Source organism: Perca fluviatilis, chromosome 18 (genome assembly GCF_010015445.1).
Source record: "Perca fluviatilis chromosome 18, GENO_Pfluv_1.0, whole genome shotgun sequence".
NCBI classification, from domain to species: Eukaryota; Metazoa; Chordata; class Actinopteri; order Perciformes; family Percidae; genus Perca; species Perca fluviatilis.
This window is the reverse complement of record NC_053129.1, coordinates 8521627-8548289: the sequence shown is the minus strand read 5'-3', so window position 1 is coordinate 8548289 and position 26663 is coordinate 8521627. Positions and strand designations below refer to the sequence as shown.

General features: G+C 39.6%; 1 protein-coding gene across 1 annotated transcript; it reads right to left on the bottom strand.

The window, feature by feature from the left end:
* Nucleotides 1-5075: 5075 nt before the first annotated feature.
* On the bottom strand, nucleotides 5076-26564 carry LOC120547076 (adhesion G protein-coupled receptor F4-like). The gene is made up of 19 exons (XM_039782479.1): nucleotides 26552-26564; nucleotides 25944-26015; nucleotides 24213-24281; nucleotides 24004-24075; nucleotides 23826-23894; nucleotides 23673-23744; nucleotides 19272-19378; nucleotides 19120-19178; nucleotides 18892-19031; nucleotides 18599-18808; nucleotides 18027-18236; nucleotides 17795-17947; nucleotides 17515-17690; nucleotides 9721-9888; nucleotides 8214-9599; nucleotides 8055-8096; nucleotides 7323-7382; nucleotides 7058-7124; nucleotides 5076-6980 (listed from the first exon to the last, which is right to left on the bottom strand). The coding sequence occupies exons 7-19, from the start codon at nucleotides 19362-19364 to the stop codon at nucleotides 6910-6912; spliced, it is 2835 nt and encodes a 944-aa protein (XP_039638413.1). The 5' UTR covers nucleotides 19365-19378; nucleotides 23673-23744; nucleotides 23826-23894; nucleotides 24004-24075; nucleotides 24213-24281; nucleotides 25944-26015; nucleotides 26552-26564; the 3' UTR covers nucleotides 5076-6909.
* Between the last annotated feature and the right edge of the window lie 99 nt (nucleotides 26565-26663).

Genomic DNA, 26663 nt, shown 5'->3' with positions numbered 1-26663 from the left:
TGTTACAGGGAGATACAGAACAGACCCAAATGCAATGTTCACAAAAACAGGTTAATAAAGGAAAGGAGGGAGGTGAGGAAAGGCGGACGCCAAAAACAGGAGCGAAAGACACAAGGGCTGGGGATAGGATGACGAGGGACGCACTGGGGAGGATGGCGAGGGAGCTCGGGGAGCACGGGGAAATCTGGGCCGAGAGGAACCGAGGGGGAAGCACTTGAGTCCGGGGGAACAGGGGGGAGTCCAAGAAGGGAAGGCTGGAAGCGGGAGCAAAGGCAGGGTGAGGTGGAGAGCTGTAAGAAGGGAACCCGAATGGTGAGGCCAGCTAACTGAAGGCAGGAACGAGGCGTGGAGCGATGACTGCGGGGAGAAACACAAGGAGAGGTCAGGACAGGCACAGGACTACGACAGATAGGTCTGCAACTGTTTCTTAGAGAGCGCTTGTGTCTAGTGTCACCAGTGTGGCGGAGAAAACGATCCAGCGAAGATGGTGAGTGGAGCCGGGGTTGAAATACTGAGCTTGACTGTAGATGGCTGGCAGGTGTGTGTGGCGGGAGAGCGGTGATTGTGGAATGAGGAACAGGTGTGCGTCGTCAGCTGGCAGTAGCAGGCAGGGGAGGGAATACACAGGAGACACGGAGAAGGGCAGGGCCAACATAGAAACGCACAAAAAATAACTAGAAAGCTGGAAACAAAAACCCCAACCACGACAAATTGACTGTAAAGCCCAACCTCATCATGCATTACATTTTTATAATGAATGACTCAATGCTGCTCTGTCCCTCTCCAGTAGTACCTTTTTTAGCATTGGTGAATTCTGTAAACCTGTAGATGGACATTGGAAATTATCTTGCTTGCCACTAATAAAATCTGCATAAAACTGACATATGTGTAGTGTTCTGTGGGGGAAATAGCTAAAGTAATACTAAATGTCATCATCATATCATGTTTATATATTTTTTTTTCTGAAATAAAATGTGGGCACTGCAGCCAAGAGTGGATGTGAACTTGTGATGGGAAAAATATCACGTACACTTTAATGGAGCTAGCTTAATTTTGTTACATCCAGAACTTACCTTGGGTCTCCAACTTAGGACATCATATACTCTAATCTTCTGCTACTAAACACATCCCTCTAGCCCTCGGACCTGGTGAAATATTAACCTAAGTCTGTCACATCATATGGATACAACTATAAAGATACAATTGGCCTGTTCCCAGCATTAGCACAACACTTTGCGATGGTTAGCTTGTTACCTGTGATGATATATGCTAAATGTAACGTCTCTTTCACATTAGCAAGTGACTGACCTACCTGGGTGCGTTTTGAAATGCCTGATGAAGTCCGACGTTGTTGATCCGGCATCGTTTATCTTGGTGTCACACACCTTGCATGTAACTGTTAGCTTACTGCCACTGTTTATGAAGTTATTCAAAGCAAAACTAATGACAAAAGGCACAACTCTGGGAGGACTTGGTGTCGCCATCGTCAATGCATTTTTTTTATATGTGGGTGCGCGCAAATAGGCATAGCGCATGCGTTACGTTGCATATTATTGCAAAGGGCAGGAGACATGCAGCTCGTCATACGTTTCCCCAACGTATATGCGCCAATGAAAGTAAATAGAAATACATGAATACATTTAGATTTAAAACGCAATAATTGCATGAAAACAGATTGTTGACAAGTCTCGAAGTTCGAGTCTGAGTCAAGTCTGAAGTCTTTTGGGTTGAGTCGCAAGTCAAGTCTGAAGTCACTGTTTACGCAACTTAAAGCATAACTCTTGCCAAAATACAACCTAGGGTCTTTCTGTGAATATAAAATTTAAAAGCATAATTAGGACAGAAACGCTACTTTTAAGATTGACCATACTCTCGTTTTCGGTCAAATGGCCTCTTGAATGGGAGTGCTAGGGGCACTACTATGATCGTATCAAAATCACTATTTTTAAAACACTAAGAAGGCTCGACACAACATGAAACTTTGCTGGAATTATCACCAGGGGCTCTACACTGAACTCGAGCATTGAGAACATTGGTTGTGTACACAGAGTTTACCAAAAGCTGTTCACTTTAGCTGTTGGTTTTTCCAGTCGCCGCCATCTTGCCAGTCAAAAAGTATCGATCTCCGAATGCGAATGAACGGACTCCATAGCAGGAAATGTCATTCTTATATGAGGCTCCTTTTTCAACTACAAGGTCAATATTGTTTTTCACTAACGACAAAACAACAAATTATCTGTGCATTTCTATGGAACTAAGCTTTAGGAGATTTCCATCTTTACTCTCCTCCCTGTTACGTTGCATTCGGAGATCGACACTTTGACTGGTAAGATGGCGGTGACCGGAAAAACCAATTGCTAAAGTGAGTTGGTCTCTCTCTCTCTGTGTACACGTGTAGAGCCCCTAGTGATACTTCCAGCAAAGTTTCATATTGTGTCGAGCCTTCTTAGTGTTTTAAAAATAGCGATTTTGATGCGATCATAGCAGTGCCCCTACCACTCCCATTCAAGAGGCCATTTGACCGAAAACGAGAATACGGTGAATCTTAAAAGTGGCATTTCCGTCCTGACTATGCTTTTAAACGAAAGTTTGACTTGGGTACATTCACAAAAAGACACTAGGTTGCATTTTGGCGAGAGTTACGCTTTAAGTGCGACTCGAGTCCGAGTATTAGACTCAAGTCCCCATCTCTGGCCTCAGTACAGTAGTTAGTTAGGTAACAATAACAAAAGTTATAGTTGCAGTCACCATGTCATTCTTGTTATTACTCAGCTGCTCTTATTTTGTTCCACTTTGTAACTTTGTTAGAAAAGTTTTACACATAAACATTACATAATCGCCTGGTGACAATTAGAGAGTTTGCTTTCAACGTACTGTACCTCAGGGAAAAGCACAGCCTTGTGCACCACCAGAGCTGCTCAGGGACCAAAATCTCAACAGTCATTCACACCTCTAATGGGAGAGGTCTCTGTTTACATAATATCATTGCAACACACTTTAAAAAAGCTAAATGTATAACTGTAAGTTAAGATTTTATGAGTAATTACTTAGTAATCTAACAATATATCTGTGTGTGTGTGTGTGTGTGTGTGTGTGTGTGTGTGTGTGCATGTGTGCGCATGTGTGTCTGTTGTCTTTGAAATATCTCATAAACTGTTTATCCCATCTACCTCACACTTGGTTTCCTGGGTACTCTATGAACTTGGCGTTTGAAATTTCAAGCTTTTTGGACCGTTTGGACCTCTGTCAGCATGATCTCCTTTTTTTTCATCATTGTTGACTTCAGCAGACCGCTATCTCAGAGCAATGGAGTTCTTGGATGTGGGACTTACCACGGTAAATGCAGTTAGCAGGTGCAGGTGGCACTCTTTACAAACACCTGAAGCAAAATCCTTCAAATTTAGATCACAGTCAATGGTATTTGCCATCTCCTCTACATCTTTACTGGAAAGAAGCCCACAATTGTAAAGACTAGAGGACATTAACTGTAGGTTCTCATGTGTCTTGCACTGACAAGTTTCCCTGTCATCTTCAGTTGATGAAGCTAAAATGGCCTTTGACTGCAGAAAAAGGAGGACGACAAGCCTGGGTAAACCCTGACGAACTTCCGGCAAATTTGAGATTTGCTCTGCAAGTCAGTCTGGCGAAGAGCCCATTCAAACCCATTTCCAATGTCCCCAAAATCGAGGCACCAATCACAACCGTTGAGGCGGGCTTTACGCGACGACGATAGCGCAGCTTTTTTTCAGCAAGTCCGCTGTTTGGAAATTCTTCAGCGTGTGTGCAGAAGATAACAAGTTTGCAATATGCAACACCTGCAAGGAAAAAGTAGGGCGTGGAGGGACGACACCAAAAACCAAAATCAATTTTTTTTTGTTGGATATTGGATGTGAAAAGAATCACCCAGATCGTTGGTCTGATTAGTTGAAGGACTATCCAATGCGCCCAGAGGCATTTGAGTAGCGTCCGTTTGGAAATGAACTGTCAATGAACTTTTCCCACACCCACTCTCAGTTACAACTGAGAAGGGTCTGATGTCAACCAGGCTAGAGGACGACACCTTGTATTTACTTTCAGAAACACATGTCCTGTATGTTTTTGCTGATGTCTGTCAGCAACCTCTTCTGCATTTTCCATTTCTGGAAAGTGATGGTTTGCCTTTTGCCAGTTGTCATTGAGTGCGTCAATAACAATGCCAAAGGCACCTGACTAAGCGTCCGTATTTTCAACACAGTCTCACGGCAGTTTGTGAAATGGTCACGTTATTTAATCTATTGATTCGTGTAGACTGACACGTTAATCTTGTTTATTTTGTGGTGGTCAGCACGTAATGGGAAGCATCTATACGGAGGTTGAGTTTAGGAAAAGAACAATGGGGAAAGTTAACGTCACACACCGGGACACGATCCGCAATCTCTGGGGGACGCGCGACAACAACGGGGTGGTTGTGTTTAGGAAAAGAAGAACGGGGAATGGACACATCACACGCCGGGACACGATCCACTGTCTCTGGGGGACGCGTGACAACAACAGGACGGTTGAGTTTAGGAAAAGAACAATGGGGAAAGTTAACGTCACATGCGGGACACAATCCCCAGTCTCCGGGTGAAAGTCCTGTGTTGTTTGACCCATCCACCACCCCAACCAACATCCCTGCGCGGGTTTTCGGCATTTCATACTACTCGCTACTGGAGTCGTGCTGTGATCACGAAAGATGCTTCCCATTGAAATACATTAGTTTAAAATATGTGCTGACCAGCACAAAATAAACAACATTAACGTGTCCGTGTACATGAATCAATAGATTATATACCATTTCACAAACTGCCGTGAGACTGGGTTGGTATTTTACACGATGGGAGCGAAAATGTGTTTTTCTTTCGATCATTATAAGTACAGTATATGTTCACAGCATTTACTGTCTAACTGGGATGTGCTAGCAGTTATGGAAAACGTTTTATTTACCAAGCGAGTTTCAAAGAAATATGTAATAAAAGCAATAACATGATAGATTGATCACAGAAAACTATTTCACCCTCATATCTGCTTCATCATCTTAAATAAAAGAGTTCAAGTAGAGTCAAATAAAAACATTTATTACAGCCAAATAGTCATTGAACATGTGCAAGACAAAAGATAATTTCATATGTGATAATGCTATAAATAATCGGCGACTATCGGTAATCAAATGGTTTTGTGTTTTAACAGAGTTAGCAATGTGTTGCGTGTTATCTTGCATGTTATAAAGTAAAAACACATCCTAAAATTTATAACTCAAAAAATACAACAATTAAAACTAAAACAAAATGTAAATGCCACTGTTCATTCACATTCACTACAATGATGGCAATACTTGTGAAATTACACATTGCCACTACTAAGCTAACATACATTATTGAGCTACACTACTACCAAGACTCAATTTACCTTTCCATACCAATGTGCAAACTAGATTTTCTGGTACAAACTTACAGACTGATTGTGCAAACGTGATTTCCTGCTACAAACTTATAGGCTGATTTTGGTATAGTGCAAAGCAGTTAACTGACAGTGCTTTTCAAGCAATGTACATCCATACGGAGAATATATCACACAATACATTTTGTCCCTAAAATAAGTTATAGATTTCAGCCTTCCATTAAATAGTGGTATTAGTGATAAATCCTTATTAGCTACTTTTCAGATAGGAAGTAAGATGTTCTACTTACTTAAGGGGACATAGGCATGGTAGGTAATGTAAGGTAATCACGAGAAACCTAATAACTAGTCAGGACTTAAGTTTACGTAAAAATATTTTACGATTACATACATTTGATATTTGAGTCATTGATTCAGAGTTATTCAGGATCGACTTGTACAACACTCTCAGCGCGTCAAAAACCAATGCTTGGTCAGTGGAGCATCTCAGTCAGACGCAGGGGGCTTTCAATTTATTCCAATGTAATCCCATCCGCAGCGATATATGACGCTCTGGTTACCCCCTACCTCCTTGGTGTCATTTACGACCCTTGATGTCACTTTTTTTGGCATTCACGCTTTGGGTCGATACACCTTGGCTTCATTTTTTTACATGCAGGGTAAAGTTAGGGTAAGGAAAAGAGCAAAGGTGTGTTTAAAAAAAAAGTATGTTCAAGTCACAGAAGGGACAAGAATGAGACAGTAAGGATGAGAAAAGATTGTGGGTGGGGTTACAAAATGTTCATTTAAGGGACACGTGGGACAAGAACAGGACACAAACCCCAGTCTCCTGGGTGAAAGTCCTGTTTTTTTGATACTACTCGCTACGGTTGTCGCTCTTCATACTACGTAATCCCACAGCGCTGTGGTCGAGCTGCTGCTATGCCCATCGCCCCCCATAGAGATGCTAAAGGGTGCCCTTTGCATCGGCATCTGATGCTGAGAGCCACCAACCAAATATCCGTATTATAACTTCGGTAATTGAGTCATTGATCCAGAGTAATTCAGGATCTACTTCTACGACATTCGTTAATTATAAGTTGCTTAAGTTGTTGGCTAACAAAGCAGCAATGGACTTCACATTTAAGAATCAGAAACAGTTGCTTCATGCTGCATCAACGTTTAAAAAAATACATTTCAGTTACATTCACAATATAGTATATCTAAACTTTTTCAGATATGTCTCACTTGCTTTCCTAGAGCTTCTCATTACACAAACGGGAACAGTAACATTACCATGCAATCATTTTGCAATGCTGTTTATTTCGAACCACACCATTTTCTTCTGATTTAAATGAATTAAAAGCTTTTACAATATCATCCCAGTAAGCTTTTAAATTTCTTCACTTTCTGATTTTTTAGTGAATAATCTTACAATAACAGTGATACAATGACCAGATCTTTTGAATCAGTAATTAAATAAATTGTATGTGTACAGTTTGATGTGTGAATTCAGATATTGACAAATGACTCCGATGCACCAGTGCTGCTTGAGTTTGCAGCTTCTGACACACGATACATATCTGAAAGACAAATAAATTGTTAATAAGACAGCTTATTCAAGTAAATGGCAAAAAAGCCATATTTTAACACAACTTACATCTTCTTCCACGCAGTTGATTTATCCAGTTTAGGCCACGGAGAGAGGAAATGCCTCCACTTGTACTCTATAGTAGAAAAAATAAATATATGTAAAATGAAGTTCTTGCAGGAAATTTTAATAATGTCTGTATAATTTCTATTCTTACAGTATATTCATTTCAGGTCTGTAGATTCAACCAAAGGTAGGATACTTTACAAAGAAAACCTGCACAAACTCAAAATGTTTATGCAATGGTTTTGGGATATTAATAAAATGCACTTACTCTTGTTGTATTTGAGCCTGTGCTTGCTGTAGGTAATTTTCTTGAGAGGATAGAACGGATCTACAGGCACAATAAAATGGATGTCAATGTCAAAATCATTAGTATTCAACTACTGTGTAATTTGGAAAATATTTAGCAAGATTTTGGGAAATAACTAAGAAATAATAACTTGAACTATTATTTTTTGGGCATTTTAGGTCTTTATTTGACAGGACAGCTTAAGACTGTAAAGGGGAGAGAGACATGGAGCGAAGGGCCGCAGGTCAGAATTGAACCCACTTCCGCTGCACTAAGGACTGGGCCATTGTTCATGGAGCGCACGCTCAACCAGATGAGCTATCCAGGCCCCCAAGCTTATTTGTTTTTGAATAACATTCAGTTGCTGGATTGTTTTGCTTTGGACAGACCTAGGCTAGCCGCGCCCAGTCTTTATGCTAAGCTAAGTGTCTCCTGTCTGTAACTGCTCTAGCTTCTGCTCCATAAGGAGTTTTTTTATTTTTGATACTAAGTACATTTAGCTAATAATACTTCATTTGAGAATATTTTAGAATCCAGGAAATTAAGTTGTGAATGATTTTTTTTAACATTGTGGTTCTGCTGCCATTAGTTAATAAAGGACTTAAATAATTTCTCCATTACTGTCAGAGTGATAGCTATCTTCTCATCTACGGCAGCACTCTGAAAAGCAAATAAGTATATTTCGCAAAATGTCTTTCTTTGAAGTCAACATACCTTTGAATCGAATAGTGTCCCAAACACTAAAATGAAGAAACCCTAAGGAAAAACAGATGACATGCACTTTTTTTATCACTGGAAGAACACAAAATGTTTTATTACACAAAATACTGCCACAAGTATTAAAGAACTTTGTATTTCAATGAATGCAAATACCTGTAGTGAATTGAAGAATGCAAAAGCAATGTGGATTCCCTTATTTGTTGACGATATCGTGGTTCCCACTCCCAAAGCCCAGGTCAGTCCAAATAAAGGAGTCAAAATGGCTAAACACCTGACAATGACCACCAGCGTTTGCTTTTCATCTCTTTGGGTGGCGTCTCCTACACCTCTTCTCAGCATTTTGAATAATACCACGATCACAATTATAATGTTGATGAAAATGATAGTCAAGGCAGGTACCACTAAGGCCAGCAAAGCATGTGTCTGGATCCAGTTGAGCCAGCAAGCATCGTCTGCCCTGATGTATCCATTCCCTGGTGCTGTGACAGCAACAGTAATAACAGCTATAATCAGAGGGCACCCGTAGCCTAATAAGAAGCCAATGGCCAACATGGTTGACTTGGACATGTGGGAGAAGACCATGACCGTGCGGTAAAAGAGCAGAAGGCCCGACACAAGCATCCAAAAAAACAGAGCAAGGTAGAAAAAGTGCATAAAAAATGTTGCTGTGCTGCATGGTCCAACTGGAACTGGGTTTTCAAGGGGGTTCTTGGCAATAGAGGCCCCGATGATGAAACAGATGTCAGCGATCAACAGAGACAGGGCAGTGTTAATGATGGAAACATGGCGCATGAAGGAAGTGCTATTTCTAGTCATGTCTTTCCACACGTATCCTTCGATAATGAGACATATAACTAAGCTTGCCAGAGATATCCCAACTCCAATATAAGTGATTATATCCAAGGCTTCCCTCAGGTCTCGAGGGATGTCTGTTGCCATCAGAATTGAGAATGAGGTGAGATGGTTGCAGCTGCAGGTTACAATGTTGTTTATATCGGAAACAAACGTACAACCCTCATCATCCCAAACCCCCAAATTATTTAAGAGTGTGAAGTTCCAGAAGACACACTGTGGGTTTAGTAATAGCGAACTGTTAAGCTTGTTGAAGCTCAGAGTAACATTCTGAACCATTGCATTTGTTTTGACTAGCACCACAGCAGCATTTATTGCATTATCTGTAACAGTGTAATTGCTGGTGGTGTTGAAGAGGTTGGCGTCAAAGCTGGAGTTCCGTGCTGGCATAACATTATTAAGGGTGGAGAAGGTGATGGTGGTGAAAGAGACGTTATTGTTGATGTTTGGAACATGTATGGAAATGCTGTTGTTCAGATTGGCCGCGAAGGAGTTGTTAAACGTAGTGGTTCTGTTGAGCGAGATCCGTGGAGTCTCGAAGGCAATCTCCCCTACCAACCTCTCAGACAGGGACTCCATTGAACCCAGTAGTGCTGAGCTTGCATTGCCAGTTCTATTTGCATTCAGAAATGTCCAGGACTGTCTTGATTCACTACCAATGATGACATCAACTGTTTCAAGTACATTCTGCAAATGAAGAGACATTTCATTGTTAAGTGTACAACAACTCATCAAAAAGTTGAAAAGTTTTTAATGACAAAACACATAACCTTTACTAAAAGGCTACAGAGTGGAAGGTTTAGCCTACCTCAATGACAGATGCAGTGACAACACCAGTGGAAACACTTGCAATGTTGTTTAGGATGTCAACGATAGCTGATATGGTTGCAGATGACGTTGCTATTTTGTCTTTTACTTTTTGGACCGTGCTACTTAGATTTGTCACAAAGACTGGTACTTGAGCCTCCTTCAAATTCTAAAAGATAAATACACAGAAAAGTATGACACCACATGTTAGCATTAGATTACAAACTATTCATGATAAACGCAAAGATGTTTTTTTCTTGCCACTAGAAACTGGCAGGGCAGGCTAACAGAATGTGTTTTAAAGCTAAAGTGTGGAACTTTTACATATAACTGAATTTCCGTTACATTCAAGCCCTTGCCAAATGAGTTAACACAACGCTGCTGTCTTTGTTAACAATCCTGCGCTGGCGGACCGGAAAGATGGTAATATGTGGAGAGAGAGGGGCAGTGGTAGACTAGGTAAACCCAGCCCGATCTGCTGGCAATTTGATTTTGCCCTGCAGTTCAGGCTGAAAACCTGTACGTTTATCTATCCTGCTTCCGTTACGAATTTGCGGGAACCAATCACAAACTGGTTTATCCACCTGGCGCGCTATTGGCAGGTTTAACATGATGACGATAGGGAAGCGAAGGCAAGCAGCTTTTTGTTTACATTCAACATGACGGCCACTGGCTTTCACTCTGCCTTGCTCTGCAAAGTACGTCACCCGGATTGTTGGTCTGATTGGTTGAAGGACTATCCAATTACATACAATGACATTTGAACTATGCCCATTGATCCAGCGTGTTGTGCAGTAGAAAATACAGAGCAGACTCCCCAGACTAATGTTCAATCTTAAAAGATTGAGCTTGGTCTGGTGATAGCCAGACTAGGGCAGTGGTGTACCACAAAGGTCTCTGGCACCAGAGACGCTGTGATCACAGCATGATGTTCTTAAGCAGAATGTGACCAAGCAGCCTGCAAAAATGCTTTCTGAAGTTCAGCTGAAGCTTGCAGTCTGAGTTTGCCATGTAGAAAGGGGTATTAAAGTTAGTATTTTTGTTTCCCCACACTGTTTTCTTGCTGAGCTTCAACAGGGGGTAGATCCCAGGATAGAACACCATATATAAATCTACATGTGATTGCCAGCAGAGCCATTTTTGGACATAGCATAGCTAGGCAGTAGCTTAGGACGCCACTAGCTGGAGGGGTGCTAAGGAAGAGGAAGAAATCATTTTATTAATTTACGATGCCAATTGCCCAATCAAACCAAGTCGGTCACACTACTGTCCCAAGTATCCAGCTTACTGCTGGCTGCTGCTTTTTTTGTGACACTGTTGTGTGAATCATGTTCCATACAAACATAATAGGCTTCGGGACAAGACCCCATAACAAGGACAAGTATGTCCCACTTTGTGCACAGGGGCATTTTCAATTCTCACAGGTCCGGTAACAAAAGATACAATGATAAACAAGGATCTACATCCTGAAATTAAAAATAAAGGTATTGGCTATACATGTAACTGTGTTTTGGGTTTGCTCAAACAAGTGACCCGCTCAGCCAAACAATATATGAAAACAGCGGTCAGGAGGACTTCCGGTGCACCTTTACAATGGCATCAGCATAAAAAGTGAGCTCCCCGACTTTAACTTTAGAACGCCCTGCGATTTGTCAAAAAGCAACTGGCATACAGGTTAAATATAATTCGGAAAGGGCGAAGAGTATGCCGAGAGGAAAGTTAGGAAGAAAGTTTCAAAAACCCGAGGTACACGCCAGTGGAAGCGAAGACGAAGATACGTTAGCATCAGAGCTAGCAGATCAGGGCGAAGAGGCCACTCAAAGCATGGCGAGCCTGGAGAAGATACTTTGTGAGCTGCGAGATTCCCGTCGTGAAAATTCAGACACTCTAAAAGGAATTAAGGAAGACATTAGAGTGGCAAATAACAGAATTGATAATGTCGAGGGGCGGATATTGGAGGCCGAGAAACGTTTGCAGGGTGTTGAGGATGCTACACTTGAACTCCTGGAGCTACAGAAACGGTTTGAGAACAGGCTGGTGGATCAGGAGGGACGCTCGCGGAGGGAAAATGTCAGGATTCACGGGGTAAAGAAGGGAGTGGAGGACAACGCCACGTCGATGATTGATTTTATTGAGAATCTCCTGAGAGAAAAGTTGGAGTTGCCTCCATCACTTAACCTCCAGATCGAGAGAGCCCACAAGGTGCTTTTGTCACGCCCCCCCCCCCCCTGGATTCCCCACCGAGGTCCATCGTGGTAAGATTCATGAGTTTTAGAAGCAAAGAAGAGATAATAAAGATAGCATGGCAGGAAAGAGGCTTCGTGTACGGGGAATGAAGGTGTTTCTGGACCATGACTCCCCCCCGGAGGTATTGAGAAAGCGGAAGGAGTATGCAGAGGCAAAGAAAGTTTTGAAGGAGAAGAAAATACGCTTCCAAACACCGTTCCCGGCGAAACTACGGGTGTTTTATGAGGGAGAAATCTGCATTTACAACACAGCTGAAGAGGCGACTAAGGACATGGTGAGGAGAGGGTTTCAGGTGGAGGTAGTGAAAGAGGGTCAGGCGCCTAACCTGGCAGGTCAGCCGAGCTAAAAAGTATTAACCGTCCAAAGAGACAGAATCCAGATTTTAAACAAAAACTGTATACCATTGAGAGGATCTACGACAAAGTCAGATGGTCTTCAGATTTAGGGACAAGGTTTGAATAGTTTCTGTGTACTCTGATTATGATATGCACATGATTAAGGTGAGAAATGGACATCTATTCATTTGAGTTGTGTTGAGTTAAAAGGGTGATTTCCTCTACATATTTTACCAAAATTTTTATATATTTATATTTTTATTTTTTCCGTTTGCTTTTTCTTTGAGCTGTTGGTCACATAGACAGAGCGGACCACAGCAGAGAGAGCCCACCTCCCCTAGGAGGAAGGGGACATCCCTCAGAGCGGATTTGCCATCTGGACTCAGATAGGGTAGAAACGCAGACTCCACGCAAGAAAGTTTTTCTGGTTAATCACTAGTTCATCAGTGATTAGTTTTGTTTCTGTATCATTAATGTTTAGGGCAGTTTGCCAATTTTGTAGCATAAGGGGTAAGCATAGGACGGACTAGACGGAACATCAGCGAATATGGCAACCCAGAAAAGTTTATTAAAGATAGCATCATATAATGTAAATGGGTTACTCAACCCAATTAAAAGATCCAAGTTACTAGGCAAAATGAAGAAAGAGGGGGTGGGGGTGGCTCTGCTGCAGGAGACCCACCTGTCAGAGAGGGAGCATGATAAGCTTAAACGAAATGGATTTAATCAAGTATTTTCTTCATCCTATAGAACAGATCATAGGCGGGGATTGGCCATTGTAATATCAGGGAAAATCATTTTTGAAAAACTTTCAGAAACATCAGACAAACAGGGTAGGTTTATATTGATTAAGGGGAGGTTGGAGGGAGAATTGGTCACCATTCTCAATGTTTATGTGCCCCCAGGGTCAGACTGGTTATTTTACAGGCAAATGTTTGATTTGATGACATCCGAGGGGGAAGGCATTTTGATTTGGGGAGGAAACATGAATCTCAGAATAAACCCACAACTCGACTGTTCGGGCAATGGGATACAGAAGTCCACAATTAGCAGAAAATTCAGAGGGCTATTGGCAGAGTTGGGAGTAATCGATGTATGGAGAGAACTAAACCTTAAAGGAAGAGACTACACTTTTTTCTCATCACCCCATTCGATATATATTCAAGAATAGATTATTTCTTAATGTACAGTAAGGACTGTTACAGGATTGAAAAATGTGAAATCGGGATAAGAGACCTATCAGACCATAGTCCAGTATATTTGACCTTAGCTATGTCAAGAGAAACAAAAGCAACACTTTGGAGGCTGAACATAAATGTTCTAAAAGGACAAATGAAGGAGGAATTGGTTAAGGAAATTAAGACTTATGTAAGGGAAAATGATAATGGAGAGGTGTGTCCATCGGTGCTGTAATTAGAGGGAAACTAATTGCTAAATCAGCATATTTGAAAAGGCAAAAACAGGAAAAACTCAATAAACTTGAATCAGATCTTAAGAAACTAGAACAGAAATAAATGACATCCTGCACAGGAGATTCAAAAAAAGCTGAAAGAAAGAGGTATTACGAAACAGGAAGTAAGTCGACAAAGCTGCTGGCCTATGGGTTAAAAAAGCAAATGGCAATTAATAATATTTACAAAATCAGGGATCCATTTACTAATTCAACAAAATATATGACAGAAGAGATACATAATTGTTTTGGAATGTACTACAAAAATCTCTATTCTCAACCAGACATAGAGAATAAGAATCAAATACTCTCATTGTTAGATTCTTTAAATTTGCCAAGAGTAACTGGGGACCAGAAATCAGCTCTAACCAGGGAGATCTCGACTGAAGAAGTCAACTTGGCAATTTCGAAGCTGAAGACAAATAAGGCTCCTGGCACGGATGGATATACATCCGAATTTTATAAAGTGCTGCGGGAACCATTGATCCCCCTGCTGAAAAATGCTTTTAATTGGGTACTCAAAAATGGAGAAATCCCGAACTCATGGAAGGAAGCCTTCATTTCGGTTATTCCAAAAGAGGGAAAGGACAAATTGGAACGCTCTAATTATAGACCAGTGAGTGTTCTTAACCAAGACTACAGACTATTCACTGCCATTCTAGCCAGACGTTTAGAAACAATTTTGCCAGATATAATTCACCAGGACCAGACTGGATTTATAAAACAAAGACAGACACAGGATAATATTCGGTGCACAATGCATGTAATGCAGACCATAATCAAAAAAAGATTAGAAGCAATAATAGTGGGTCTGGATGCAGAAAAGGCATTTGACTCTGTCAGGTGGGATTTCCTGTATATGGTGCTGGAGCAATTTGGTTTCCACGAAACTTTTGTCAAAACTATTCAATCTCTCTATAATAAACCCACAGCCAGGATTAAGATCAATGGAAATCTCTCAAGCTCCTTCATACTAGAACGTGGATGTCGTCAAGGCTGCTCAATTAGCCCTCTCCTCTTTGCTATCTATTTGGAACCCCTGAGCCAATGGATAAAACAAAACAAAAATATTAAAGGTGTAGTCATAGAGGGGGATGAACAGAAAATAGCATTATTCGCGGATGACGTATTAATATACCTGACGCAACCCACTGAATCTCTTCCAGCACTCATGTCAACACTTGAGGACTTTGGTTTATTATCAGGCTATAAATTGAATGTGAAAAAGACACAGGTCCTCACATTCAACTATGTTCCGGATCGGGCTGAAAGAGAAGGATTCAAATTTAATTGGGATTCAAAATCCATTAAATATTTGGGAGTCAATCTACCTCAAGACCTATCTCAATTGAAATCCATAAATTATGATTCATTAATTTCAAAAATAAAATCTGATATGGTAAAATGGAACCTAATCCCATTCACAAGTTTAGCTTTGAGGGTAGAAGTGATCAAAATGAACGTTCTTCCAAGGTTATTGTATTTATTCCAAACACTGCCAGTAGAAGTAAAAGACAAAGACTTTACAGAATGGGACAGGTTCATCTCTCGATACATTTGGCAAGGAAAGAGACCACGGATAAGATATAGAACTCTACAGCTTCCCAGAATTAAAAGGGGACTAGCCCTGCCCTGTTTTAAGAGCTATTATCAGGCGGCGCAACTAAAAACTATGTGGAACTTGTGCAATCCTGCCTACAGTGTGGGATGGAAAGACATTGAAGGCCATATATCAACCACCATTCCAATACAAGCTATAATAAATGATAAAAAACTGAGAAAGCATCTTAATGAGGAACTAAATCCATGGCTGGGTTTATCCCTTAACATTTGGTTTGAGATTATAGCAAAGAATAACTTTATAGAGCAGAGTAGGTTACTGCGGTGGATTGCACATGATTCAGATTTTACACCCAATACAATGGATGGGAGCTTCAGAAGATGGGGCGGGGGGCCAACAGTATTCTGATAGCTCTTTAAGAAGAAGAAAATTAAAAGTTTTCAAGATCTAAAGAATCAATTTGGTTTAAAAAATCAGGATCTTTACAGATATTTACAGATGAGGCATTATATGGAGCAAACAATAAAAAAAGTCCAGTTTAGATGAGGCAGAGTCTGGAATTATTAAATTATTTATTTTAGCATATGAATCAGATCTGGGCAAGAAATTAATCTCAAAATTATATATAGAAGTGGAGAATTTAAAAGGTCATAATACAGGACATATAAAAGAAAAGTGGGAGAAGGACGGGGGAAGGATGTTGTCGAAGGAGGAATGGAAAGAGATCAATGAACATCAATGGAAGACAACATGCTCCCTCTCATGGAGAGAATATGGTTGGAAGAACATAGCAAGATATTTTATTACACCAGCACAACAGAAATCTCAGGATACGAGATGTTGGAGACTATGTGGAGAAAGTAAAGCCAATCATTTTAATATATTTTGGGAATGCTCCTCTATTATACCTTATTGGCTTGAATTAAAGAAATGCATGGAAAAAGTTATGAAAATGGAACTTCCATTTACATTTTTTGATTTGTATTTGGGAAAAGGGAACCAGAAAATAATATATTCGGGGGACAAATATTTATTCAGAGTAATGTTAGTGGCAGGTAAAAAAGCCATCACCAGGAAGTGGCTGAAAGCGGAGGTACCTAAAATGGAGGACTGGGTTGAAGTAATCTACAGGATGGAAAAGTTGACTTTCTTAGTTAGACTAGAATCAGATAAATTTAAGAATTTCTGGAGTAACTGGGTTGATTTCATAAAACCATTGAGAACAGACTTTATTTGGTGAAAACAATGTATCTTATGGATCCCCTTGGTTCTTGCTACAAATATTGACTGTTAATAAGATTAGGTTCGGCCTTATCCTTCACCAGGAGAGAAAGGTCTTTACAAGAGGGGAATGAAAATGTGGACTGAAGTGAAAAATGTACGCATTTCGAGTCTACGGAGTTTTGTGTTCAATTGTGAATTTTTTGTGTTTGATCCCTGGTGTGAAATATTTGTATGCTCTGTATACGTGGAAAACATATGTGTCAGATGTTAAATGCTGGATGGAATCAATAATAAAGTAAAAAGAAAAAAAAGAAAAGTAAGTTTAAATGAATTATATGACAGATATAAGCATGAACGATGTGAGCAATGTGGTACTTGTAAATCTTTTTTAGTGATGTCTTACTGCAACAGATCCACACCAACATCCACTCTTAATAGATATTATAGAAAATACAATGGGAAATACAATTTTCTTGATGCAGAACTATTTAAATTGCTTCATCATTATAACGTGTGCATTGTAAGTTGCATTATGTAGAACATCACAACTGAAAGGCAGATACTGATACCACCTGCACCTCAGTACATAACAGAAACCACACATCACAGAAACAATCAGAAACCTGCATAATAGCAGAAACATACATAAAGATGAATAACCAGGTTTCATACTGTATGTTTCAGCCACAACTTGATTAAAAGTGAGTGGCTGATTCATGACAGTAGTACGGAACAAATGTAGTGCAGTACCTGTCGTGTGTATGTGACTAAACACCTAAAATTAGAAGCCATTAAGGACCATGAGTCATCAACAAATTTGGCGGTTGAAAAGCCTGTGTGGCTGGTGGCCAAAAAAGTTAACTGCAGGCCCTGGTGACATGGCATTACGTTTTTGTTATTAACTAATATTTGACCGTATGGTATTGTATCTTCAGGGGAGTTCTAATGGGGATGATTTGTTTGCAAAAGATCACCTACCGTTGAAACAATGAACAAATTGTTGATTGCTGTTATGATGCAGGTGTCCTGCAAAAGCATCCACCCTGTTTGCTGACAGACCGCAGTCCTGCTCCCGTCCTGACCTACATCACATCCTATGCGTGATATGTCGCCTACTTGTCCAGACCCATACGGAGTACCAACACATGTTGGAACTAAAGAATTACAAAAATCAATTAGTTTTACACAGAAAAAAAGGTAAAACAGCTAACAGCTATTAGCTAAGCCAATATAATCACATTTCAAAGGTTGCTCTTACCTTGTGTGAAAATGTTCATTACTGTTGTTTTATTATAATCCTTTGGATTATCTACTTTACAAACTAAATTTATTTTATGTAATTCACTGCAGCTCCCAAGCACGTAATCATACGTGATGCAGGTTTCTTCACTATTGGAATCTATAGTGGAACCTGTAAACATTTAACAGTGTTGTTAATAATATAAACTGTTCATAGCTATATCCTGTTTTCAACGTCACTTCATACTTACTTAATTGTTCATTAGCTGAGCTAAACCACGTGACCGTATAGGGGGACTGCACGCAACACTCAAGTGGTTGTTTCTGTCCTTCTGTCCCATTACAATAAACGTTAAGATTACTCTGTAGTTGTACAATGGGAGCTTGTTGGATTTTATTCGTTGTATCTCCTTTTTGGGTGAAATTAATGACTTTGCCTATTAGAGTACATTCGTAAATTCCTGTGATGAAGAGAAGTAAATATTAATGATTGCATTAGTATACTGTAAAATAAAGATTCATTTATAATTTGCCACATTTCACTTTAGCTGACTGAATATTTTGATTATATTATATAATATTTGTGTAGGAATAGGACTGCTGTTGGTGCTTTCAGTCCAACATTTATTGTGAGATGCAGTAAAAATTAGCGATAATGTCTTAATAAAATCCCCAAATGCACTATATCTGATATCACTTCACAGAATCATGAAATGTAAGACCCAGCTTTAGAAGTGTTTATATAACTGCATTGGTAACATTTTATAGTAGTTTCAGGTTTACTGATTTCTTAGTAGTTCAAATCCAGCTATCTTTGACTTACCAATATCAGCAAGAATGACGTTGTCAACTGTAAGCATAGACACCATGCCAGAAGTATTTACTTTAATTCTTGCACTTTCTGTAATTTCCCCTTGATTTAATGTCCACTCAGAACCATTAATTTGTCCCACATTAATCTCCGGAGGCCCACATGTCAGCGTCATGCTTGTACCAGTATACGTGATCTGGGGTATGCTGATTGGAGTTTGACCTTTAAAAAAAATTAAAAAGAGATCAGTTTGGAATTCGGTCAAGCAAAAAATAATTAGGTGCTATTTTTTTTTTTTTACTTACTGTTGTAATATGCAGTAATTGAACCAATGACTATGGCAATAGACTTCATTGCATCAGGGATATTTTTATTTACTTCAGCCACTTCAGTCGGCTTAACTTGTGTTGCCTGAACAACAAAGTCTGTAATTATACTTCCTTCTCTGTAAGAACAACAAAAGACACAGTTGTGGTGTAAAATGTGTACAGAGTCCTGCCGGAAAAAAATATATAAAGCCAGAAATTCCATACCTGAATCTGTTAACAGAAACACCGATAAACCCTGTGATTACTTTATACTGCTCATTTAACTGTGGGAGAGATATGGATATGATATCAGTATTGTAACATGGAGAACAGGAAATACAAGTGACAATTGGATATGGAGTAATCAATGCACTTACCACTGACTCAATGCTTGATTTAAGATTCTTGTATTCAGAACTTGTTGCATCATTTAATGTGGCTGTGAATTGCTTGTCTAGTTCCATTGACATCGCCACTTGGAATACTGTTCATTTAAAAGATATGAAAAATATGAGCAAAGCTATGGATAAATACTTTCTGTTTTTTCATGATGTAAAGAAAAGGATAAACACCAGAAAAAGGTCACGTAGACAGGACACAAAAACAAAAGAAGGGACAGTTGTAAATGATGGCTCCTTTTAGTATTTGTAATACCACTGCAGATCAAAAGGTATATGAAACTATTTCTCTCAAAAGTGCTCATATCTCTTTAAGCTATGTTTATGTCATGTGGCTGGCAGAACTAAGCAGACCAATATTAAAGCAGTGTTTAGTGCAATGTATTGGATAATTCAACAAAATGCACTCTGGTAGCTGTTATTCTGTCACGGCCTGGCCATGACTCGGTATGCTGTTTTCCTTTTTTGGTCATGTGTGGAGTGAGTGAGTGTGTGTAGGCGTGGTCTTTCCATCAGGGCACCTGGCTCTCCAGCGCAGCTGCAGGCAATTCACCAATCAAGCTCCAGCACTAGTACTCCTGTGATCCAGGCAGCCAGCGCCAGTTCGTTTCAGTCCGTCAAGCGGTAACTACTCTCGGTCTCTCTTGCTAGTCTCTAGTTAACTTTGTTGCCATCTCAGTGTTTATCATTTACTTAACACTGTCGTCTATCTACGTGCAGACGCTGAGGGTCTACCAACTCTTCGCTTCCAGCCACGCCTGCCGTGCCTATCTCCACTCCTCCACTCCATTTGGGTCACCATCCTCCTACGTGGAATTACAAGATGTCTGTTCAGCTGAACTTACATTAAAGAACTGTTGTTAACTCCCAACCATCTAGTCTGTGTTCGCTCTCGGGTCCACACCTCACCCTAACATATTCTTTTTGTATCAAGTCTCATATCAACAGTTAATTTGGCAGTCTATTAAACATACAGTATCTTTTGTCTCCATTAAATAAGTTCACATCAAACTTCATATCTGCACGTTGAAAAGTCCAGCAAGCTTACATGACAAAAGTGATTTCTGAGAGGCCATGTTGCACATCAAGCTATTTAAATGAAGTTAGTATAATTAAAACATATTCATAAAAAAAGTAAAGGTAAAAATGGGGACAGTAAGTAGAAAGATGTACAATATGAGACATTACAGCATTATGATATATTTTTACATTTGCATGACAAGTGGTCTTACTGTCATACTGTAAAAGAGCAGCCGCGGCTGTCTACTTAACACATTCTAGCGTGGGCCTTGGCTGCTGCTCCCTAAACGTTAAGCTCCCTGTCTGTGTATAGACAGAATCATTGTGACAGCTTGATAACACAAAAATCACTTCAAGGTAGACAAATGGCTATGTAAAAATCACTATCCAGAGAGGGAGAGAGGGATAAGGTGTTTAAATTAAGATTTTTACGGTATACAACATTATTTTATTAGTTAATGTTGTAATGTGTATGTACATCTTTAAAATATATATATTATTGGTTATGTCTACCATTGAATAAGACTGAAACACCTTCTTTTGCATCAGCACCAGAAACAAGCTTTCCATGTTTCTGCAGACCGCTGATACCCCACCAGAGAGCAGTGGACTCCTGCATGCCTGAATTATTAGGTTAAATAATGACTGACCCAAGTCAACGGGGCAGAATAATCCCCATGGCCACAGTCAGGAGTTTAAGGTAGTCTACCCTCACCCTTAAAGTAGCATAGAGAAACACAATGTTGAGAATGTTGTAATGTTCATATTTTCAGTGAAGTTGTGAATGTTGTGTTATAACGAGAGCTACGAATTTGAGTAGACCCTCAGTTGTTATTTATCTATTATAAGAGGGGAGGAGATGTTTTGTATTTTGGGCCGCTGTGAGATCCGTAGTTGAGATACACCTGAGGGGTATTGCACAAAACCAAGATAAGGGATTAAGCCGGGATATTCAGGTTATCCTGGATGAATTTAGCTTTGACTTGGTTGAATTAAACCCAGCCAAGTAACCATGGTGATTTATTCTTTGCAGCTAGCCTGGTCCAGAGCAGGCTAACAGCCAGGCTAAGATTAATCCTGGAGTCTGATGTGTTAAATCAGCTGACGCTCTGATCCGAAATAAATGTGTTTAACAGTTATTCCGTTGTCTTCTGAATGTGTTCTGCTTCATTTTATTAACATGCATTACTTGTCACTATTGCTGTCACGAGTTTGATTTAAATCCTACTACTACAGACAGTTGTTGAGATGGTAATGGTAAAAAGTGGGACGATACGGAGGAAATGGGCTTTTCCTCCGCTGCTGTCCCCGTGAAATGTGCCCCCGCCCGTGCAAGGCGGGGGGAGGCAGGGGGATCCTCCCACACCGTGCAGTGGACTCTAAAAGGGGACTTTTAGCGTCAATAACGATGACAATGGCACCTGATCAAATGTCCCTTTTTTACCAAATGGGAGTGAGAATGTGTTGGAATGCCACAAAGCTTATTAATAATTTTATTTTGGGGCTGTCACTTGTCATCTTGGGAGTGAGAAAAAAAAACATGAATAACAGGCTACATTTTTTTACAGATATGCTTACAGCGTGTATTGAAGTCACTTCTTTTTCTAGTTTTTGTCCAGTCATGCTTGTTCTGTATGAACATTAATTGTAGAAAGATATTTAGAATTAGACATAGCTTATGGAGATTTGTGCATATGGTTGTAAAACATATTCTCGCATTATGAATAAGCTTTGAAATTAAGCCTAGTCCTTATAAATTTCCCAGGAACAAGACTTTTTTTTTTTTTATTTATATAGTGCTTTACAGGCTACTCAAAGACACTTTACACTAAAACCAGCACATTTAGCGCATAAAAACAGATACAGCAATAAAACCAACACATAAAACAAGCATATTAAAGCAATTAAAACGTGGAGTGACTAAGTAGATTTTTTTTAATCCATACATATTCAGTCGGTCCGCTATTGTCTGTCAGGCTTTTTTTCCGTTTGATAACAGCCGTATTTCCCTTTTTGCATATTATATGTTTCCCCTCCTCGTAATTTTCCATTAGAAGCTGCTGCTCAACGGGTGAAACATATGCTGCACACGTCTTTTCCATTTCTGCATCAGTAAATCTGTGATCGATACCGTGGTCTATTTAAGAAAGCCGTGAACGTGCACTTATCCCAGCTATGTACACCTGGCTTGACATAGCTTCACCTACTTATCCTGGCTCGGCAAACGTGCAACCGATTGAGCCGCAATGAGCAGATCACACTAAGTCAAGCTGTGCTTTTTCATTTATCCTGGATTTCTTTATTCTACTTTTGTGCAATAGGCCCCTGATGGATTGTGGGTAACTTTAGCTTCTGTTGTTGGTGTTAGCCATGCTGCTGTAAAGACATGCTGTTGGGCAATCACAATGTTTGTTTCCAATAACTTTCAGGTAGAAAACTCCTTTGTCCTGTTCAAACAATTTAACGATGCTGAGCATACAGGGGTGAGGAAGAACTGAATAAACTCATCTCATCCATCTATCATGCAAGTTTGATGCTTTCATACGTCAACAGTTTCACTAACGTTAGGTTGGAGAGCTAATTTATCTGTTAGGCCACAGACTAAAGAAAGGGACAACACCCAAACTAGCTGTTAGTCCAACCAATTATGTCCCTAGCAAGGCAACACAGTACAGAAAATAAGCACAGCAGAAACTTCAGCTCACCAGGTTGAACTATATATCGTTAAATGTTACATTTACGGCTTAAAATTACAACAGAAATAAACAAGTTTGTCGATTTCACATATCACGGCAATTCAACTCAACAGTTGTCCACCCGGAGGCGATTTTTGTGTTAGCGCGACATCACAGTGATTCGGTCTATAACATGGAAGAGTAATGTAACAATTCTTTTGAAGCATGCACTTGTTGTTGCGGACATTGTGGATATCATAGCACTCACATGTGGTGTAACAGTAGCTGTTGAATCTAAAAAGAACATTTTACAATCGTATATTACAGCTGACAATAGAAAACAAAATGATTTACACTTAGAGAACTTACTGTATAGCTTTACTAAAATGCATTATATTTTAAGTACCAGTATGTCACATATTCTTAACTTACACACTAACTGCTTTGTTATAACGAGGATGGACATCTTAACAATCAATGTTATTGCTAAAATCAAAAAGATTCAAGCCCAGATTACTTGCTGTAATTTTTGCTACATTTCTAAATTTGGACAATATTTTTAGGTGTTTATATGTAACAAATGTTTGTGTTGTGGCAACTTTCAAGTCAATGTGAATTACTGAAAGATTTCAAACAAATGGTAACCAGGGAAGTGTTAGCCCATGCCTTATTTATGGAAACTCACCGGTAACTGCGGTTGTTGCTGAAGTTAAAGGTGTTGTGGTGTTCAGATGTGTTGTAGAAATAGGTGTTGAATCTAAAAAAAAATATATATATATTTATGTGTGTTAAACAGAGAGGTACAATTTAATAAACAACAATATTTCTAAGCACTTACTTGTTACAGTTGTTGGTGTTGTAGTAGCTGTTGTTGTGGTCACGCCTGTTGTAGCAACTGTTGTTAACTCTGACAAGAAAGAAAATCATAATTATGTATGTTAAACAGAGAGGTACAATTTGATAAACAACAACAACAACTAGTTATGGAATGCTACACCATCTTTTGAAAAACTTACTAGTAACTGCAGATGTTGGTGACGTCGTGGGTGTTGTGGTGTTTGGATGTGTTGTAGCAATAGGTGTTGAATCTGCAACGGTCATTTTGTTACCATATGTTATTGCTTGCAATACAAACCAAATCTATTATAGCCCAAATTACTTACTATACAGTTTTAGTACATATTTTATGGACAAGTATGTCACTTAATTATTTCTAAGAACTTACTTGTTACAGTTGTTGGTGTTGTAGTAACTGTTGTTGTGTTCACACCTGTTGTAGCAACTATTGTTGAGTCTGAAAAAGAAAACAAATCATAATTAAAGCTGCGAGCAGCGATGGACGGGCCCTCGCGCCTCTGCGCGCGTCGGGGTTACCGGCGGACGCCGCTCCTTGCGACCGTGCATTCGCGCGGCACTCGGACGCCGCAAATCGTCACTAATTAAAAGGGAACTCCCCGCCGAGTTCAACGATACCTCACACAAGACTCTACGTCATACGATTCATTAGCTGTGAAAAGGGGCGTGGCTAAAGCATAGGGGGCGGGTCAAACCATCACCAATTAAAAAGGAAGTCTCTGCTGAGTTCATTGATACCTCACACAAGGGTCTATCTTAAAAAGTTCAAATTGTATGAAGGGGGCGGGGCTTAAGCATAGGGGGCGGGTCAAACCATAACCAATTAAAAAGGAAGTCTCTGCTGAGTTCAATGACACCTCACACGAGTCTCTACCTTAAACGGTTCAAATGTTATGAAAGGGGGCGTGGCCTGAGTAAGTGGGCGTGGTCATATTATAGGAGGCGGCTCAGTATCACATGTAGACCACACATTCTAAGTTTCATGTAAATCGGATGATGTTTGTCATATAAGGCAGATTTCCTGTGGCCAGGGGGGGGGGGCGCTATGACCAAAAGTCACTTTTGGCCTGTAGGTGTCCTCAGGCCCGGACCCTTGTCCATCGTGACAAATTTCGGGCAGATACGACAACGTACACTCAAGTTACAACAACTTCTTTGGTCATCGCTAAACACTCAAAATGGCCGCCACGCCACGCCCACACCGTCTGACAAAAAGTTTTTCTTTTAATAACTTTTCATCGTTAAGTTTGAAGTCCATCGGATGAAATCTCTAGGAGGAGTTCGTTAAAGTATAGCACCTTGACTTTTAGGCCTACTTCCTGTTGCCACTAGGGGGCGCTATGACTAAATATCGGCCTTTATTTGTCCTCAGGGTTGGACTCTTATGAATCCTGAAAAGTTTCGAGGTAATCGGACAACGTATACTCGACTTACACCCACTTCCTGTTTCGGCGGCGAAACGCACAAAATGGCCACCCCGCCACGGCCACGCCCTATGACGAAAAGTTTTTCTTTTAACAACTTTTCATCTTTAATATCTTAAGATGGCACAGACCGAGTTTGAAGTTGATCGGATGAAATCTCTAGGAGGAGTTTGTTAAAGTACGACATGTGGAAATGGCCAAAATCGCACTAATTTCGAACATTGAGATCAAAATGGCGGACTTCCTGTTGGGTTTAGGGTATGGCTGTAATGACGTTCTTTGTACATCTTGACATGTTACATATGTGTACCAAGTTTCGTGAGTCTACGTTAAACGCACTGCAGGGGCTCAATTTTCTTAACTTTCTAGGGGGCGCTAGCGAGCCATTTTTGTGCGCCTATTCCCAAAACCCTTAAAATACGTAAATTTTCACCAGACTTGATGCGACCGCCAAATTTGGTGAGTTTTTGAATATATTAAGCCCCTCAAAAAGCCAATTCATTTGACGGGAAAATAATAGAAGAAAGAAAGAAAGAATAATAATTCCTTCAGTTTCAATAGGGCCTTCGCCGCTGTCGGCGCTCGGGCCCTAATTATGTGTATTAAACAGAGAGGTACAATTTAATAAACAACAAGAACTAGTTATGGAATGCTACGCCATCTTTTGAAAAACGTACTGGTAACCGCAGATGTTGGTGATGATGTGGGTGTTGTGGTGTTTGGATGTGTTGTAGCAATAGGTGTTGAATCTAAAAAGAAAGTTTTATAATCAACAAACAGTCATCGAGTATGACAATATGAAAGGCATAGTCACATCTAAATGTAACAGTCATTTTGAAAACTTATTAAAAAAAAAAAATTTTTAATATGTTATGTTTAATACACAATTATTATACAAATATTTATAATTTAATATTTTTTAAATTACTTAAATTAACACTTATTTTACATTTTATAACTGTTGTTGAGTCAAAAAAAAACATAATTATTATAAACTGAGATACAATTTAATAAACAGCAAACTAGTTATGGAATGTATATCTTTTGAAAAACGTACTGGTATCTCAGATGTTGGTGATATGTGGTGTTGTGGTGTTGGATGTTAGCAATATTTAATCTAAAAACGTTTTATAATCACAAAAGTACAATATACAATATGAACATAGTCACATAAATTTAACGTATTTGTAATGTGTATTGTTACACAAATCTATTCTAGCCCAAATACTACTATAAAGTTTAGTAATATTTTATGGACAAGTATGTTTATTATCTAAGCACTTACTTGTTACAGTTGTTGGTGTGTAGTACTGTTGTTGAGTCTGAAAAAAAAAAAAATCATAATTATTTGTGTGAAACAGAGATACAATTTAAACAACAACAACTGTTATGGAATC

Excerpts from the sequence above, each read along its gene's own strand:
- LOC120547076 (XM_039782479.1), bottom strand. The coding sequence starts at position 19,364 with ATGTCAATGGAACTAGACAAGCAATTCACAGCCACATTAAATGATGCA. Across the intron at positions 18,237-18,598 it reads CGTCATTCTTGCTGATATTG|GAATTTACGAATGTACTCTA; the intron begins GTAAGTCAAAGA and ends TCTTCATCACAG. Across the intron at positions 6,981-7,057 it reads TCAACTGCGTGGAAGAAGAT|ATATGTATCGTGTGTCAGAA; the intron begins GTAAGTTGTGTT and ends TTTGTCTTTCAG.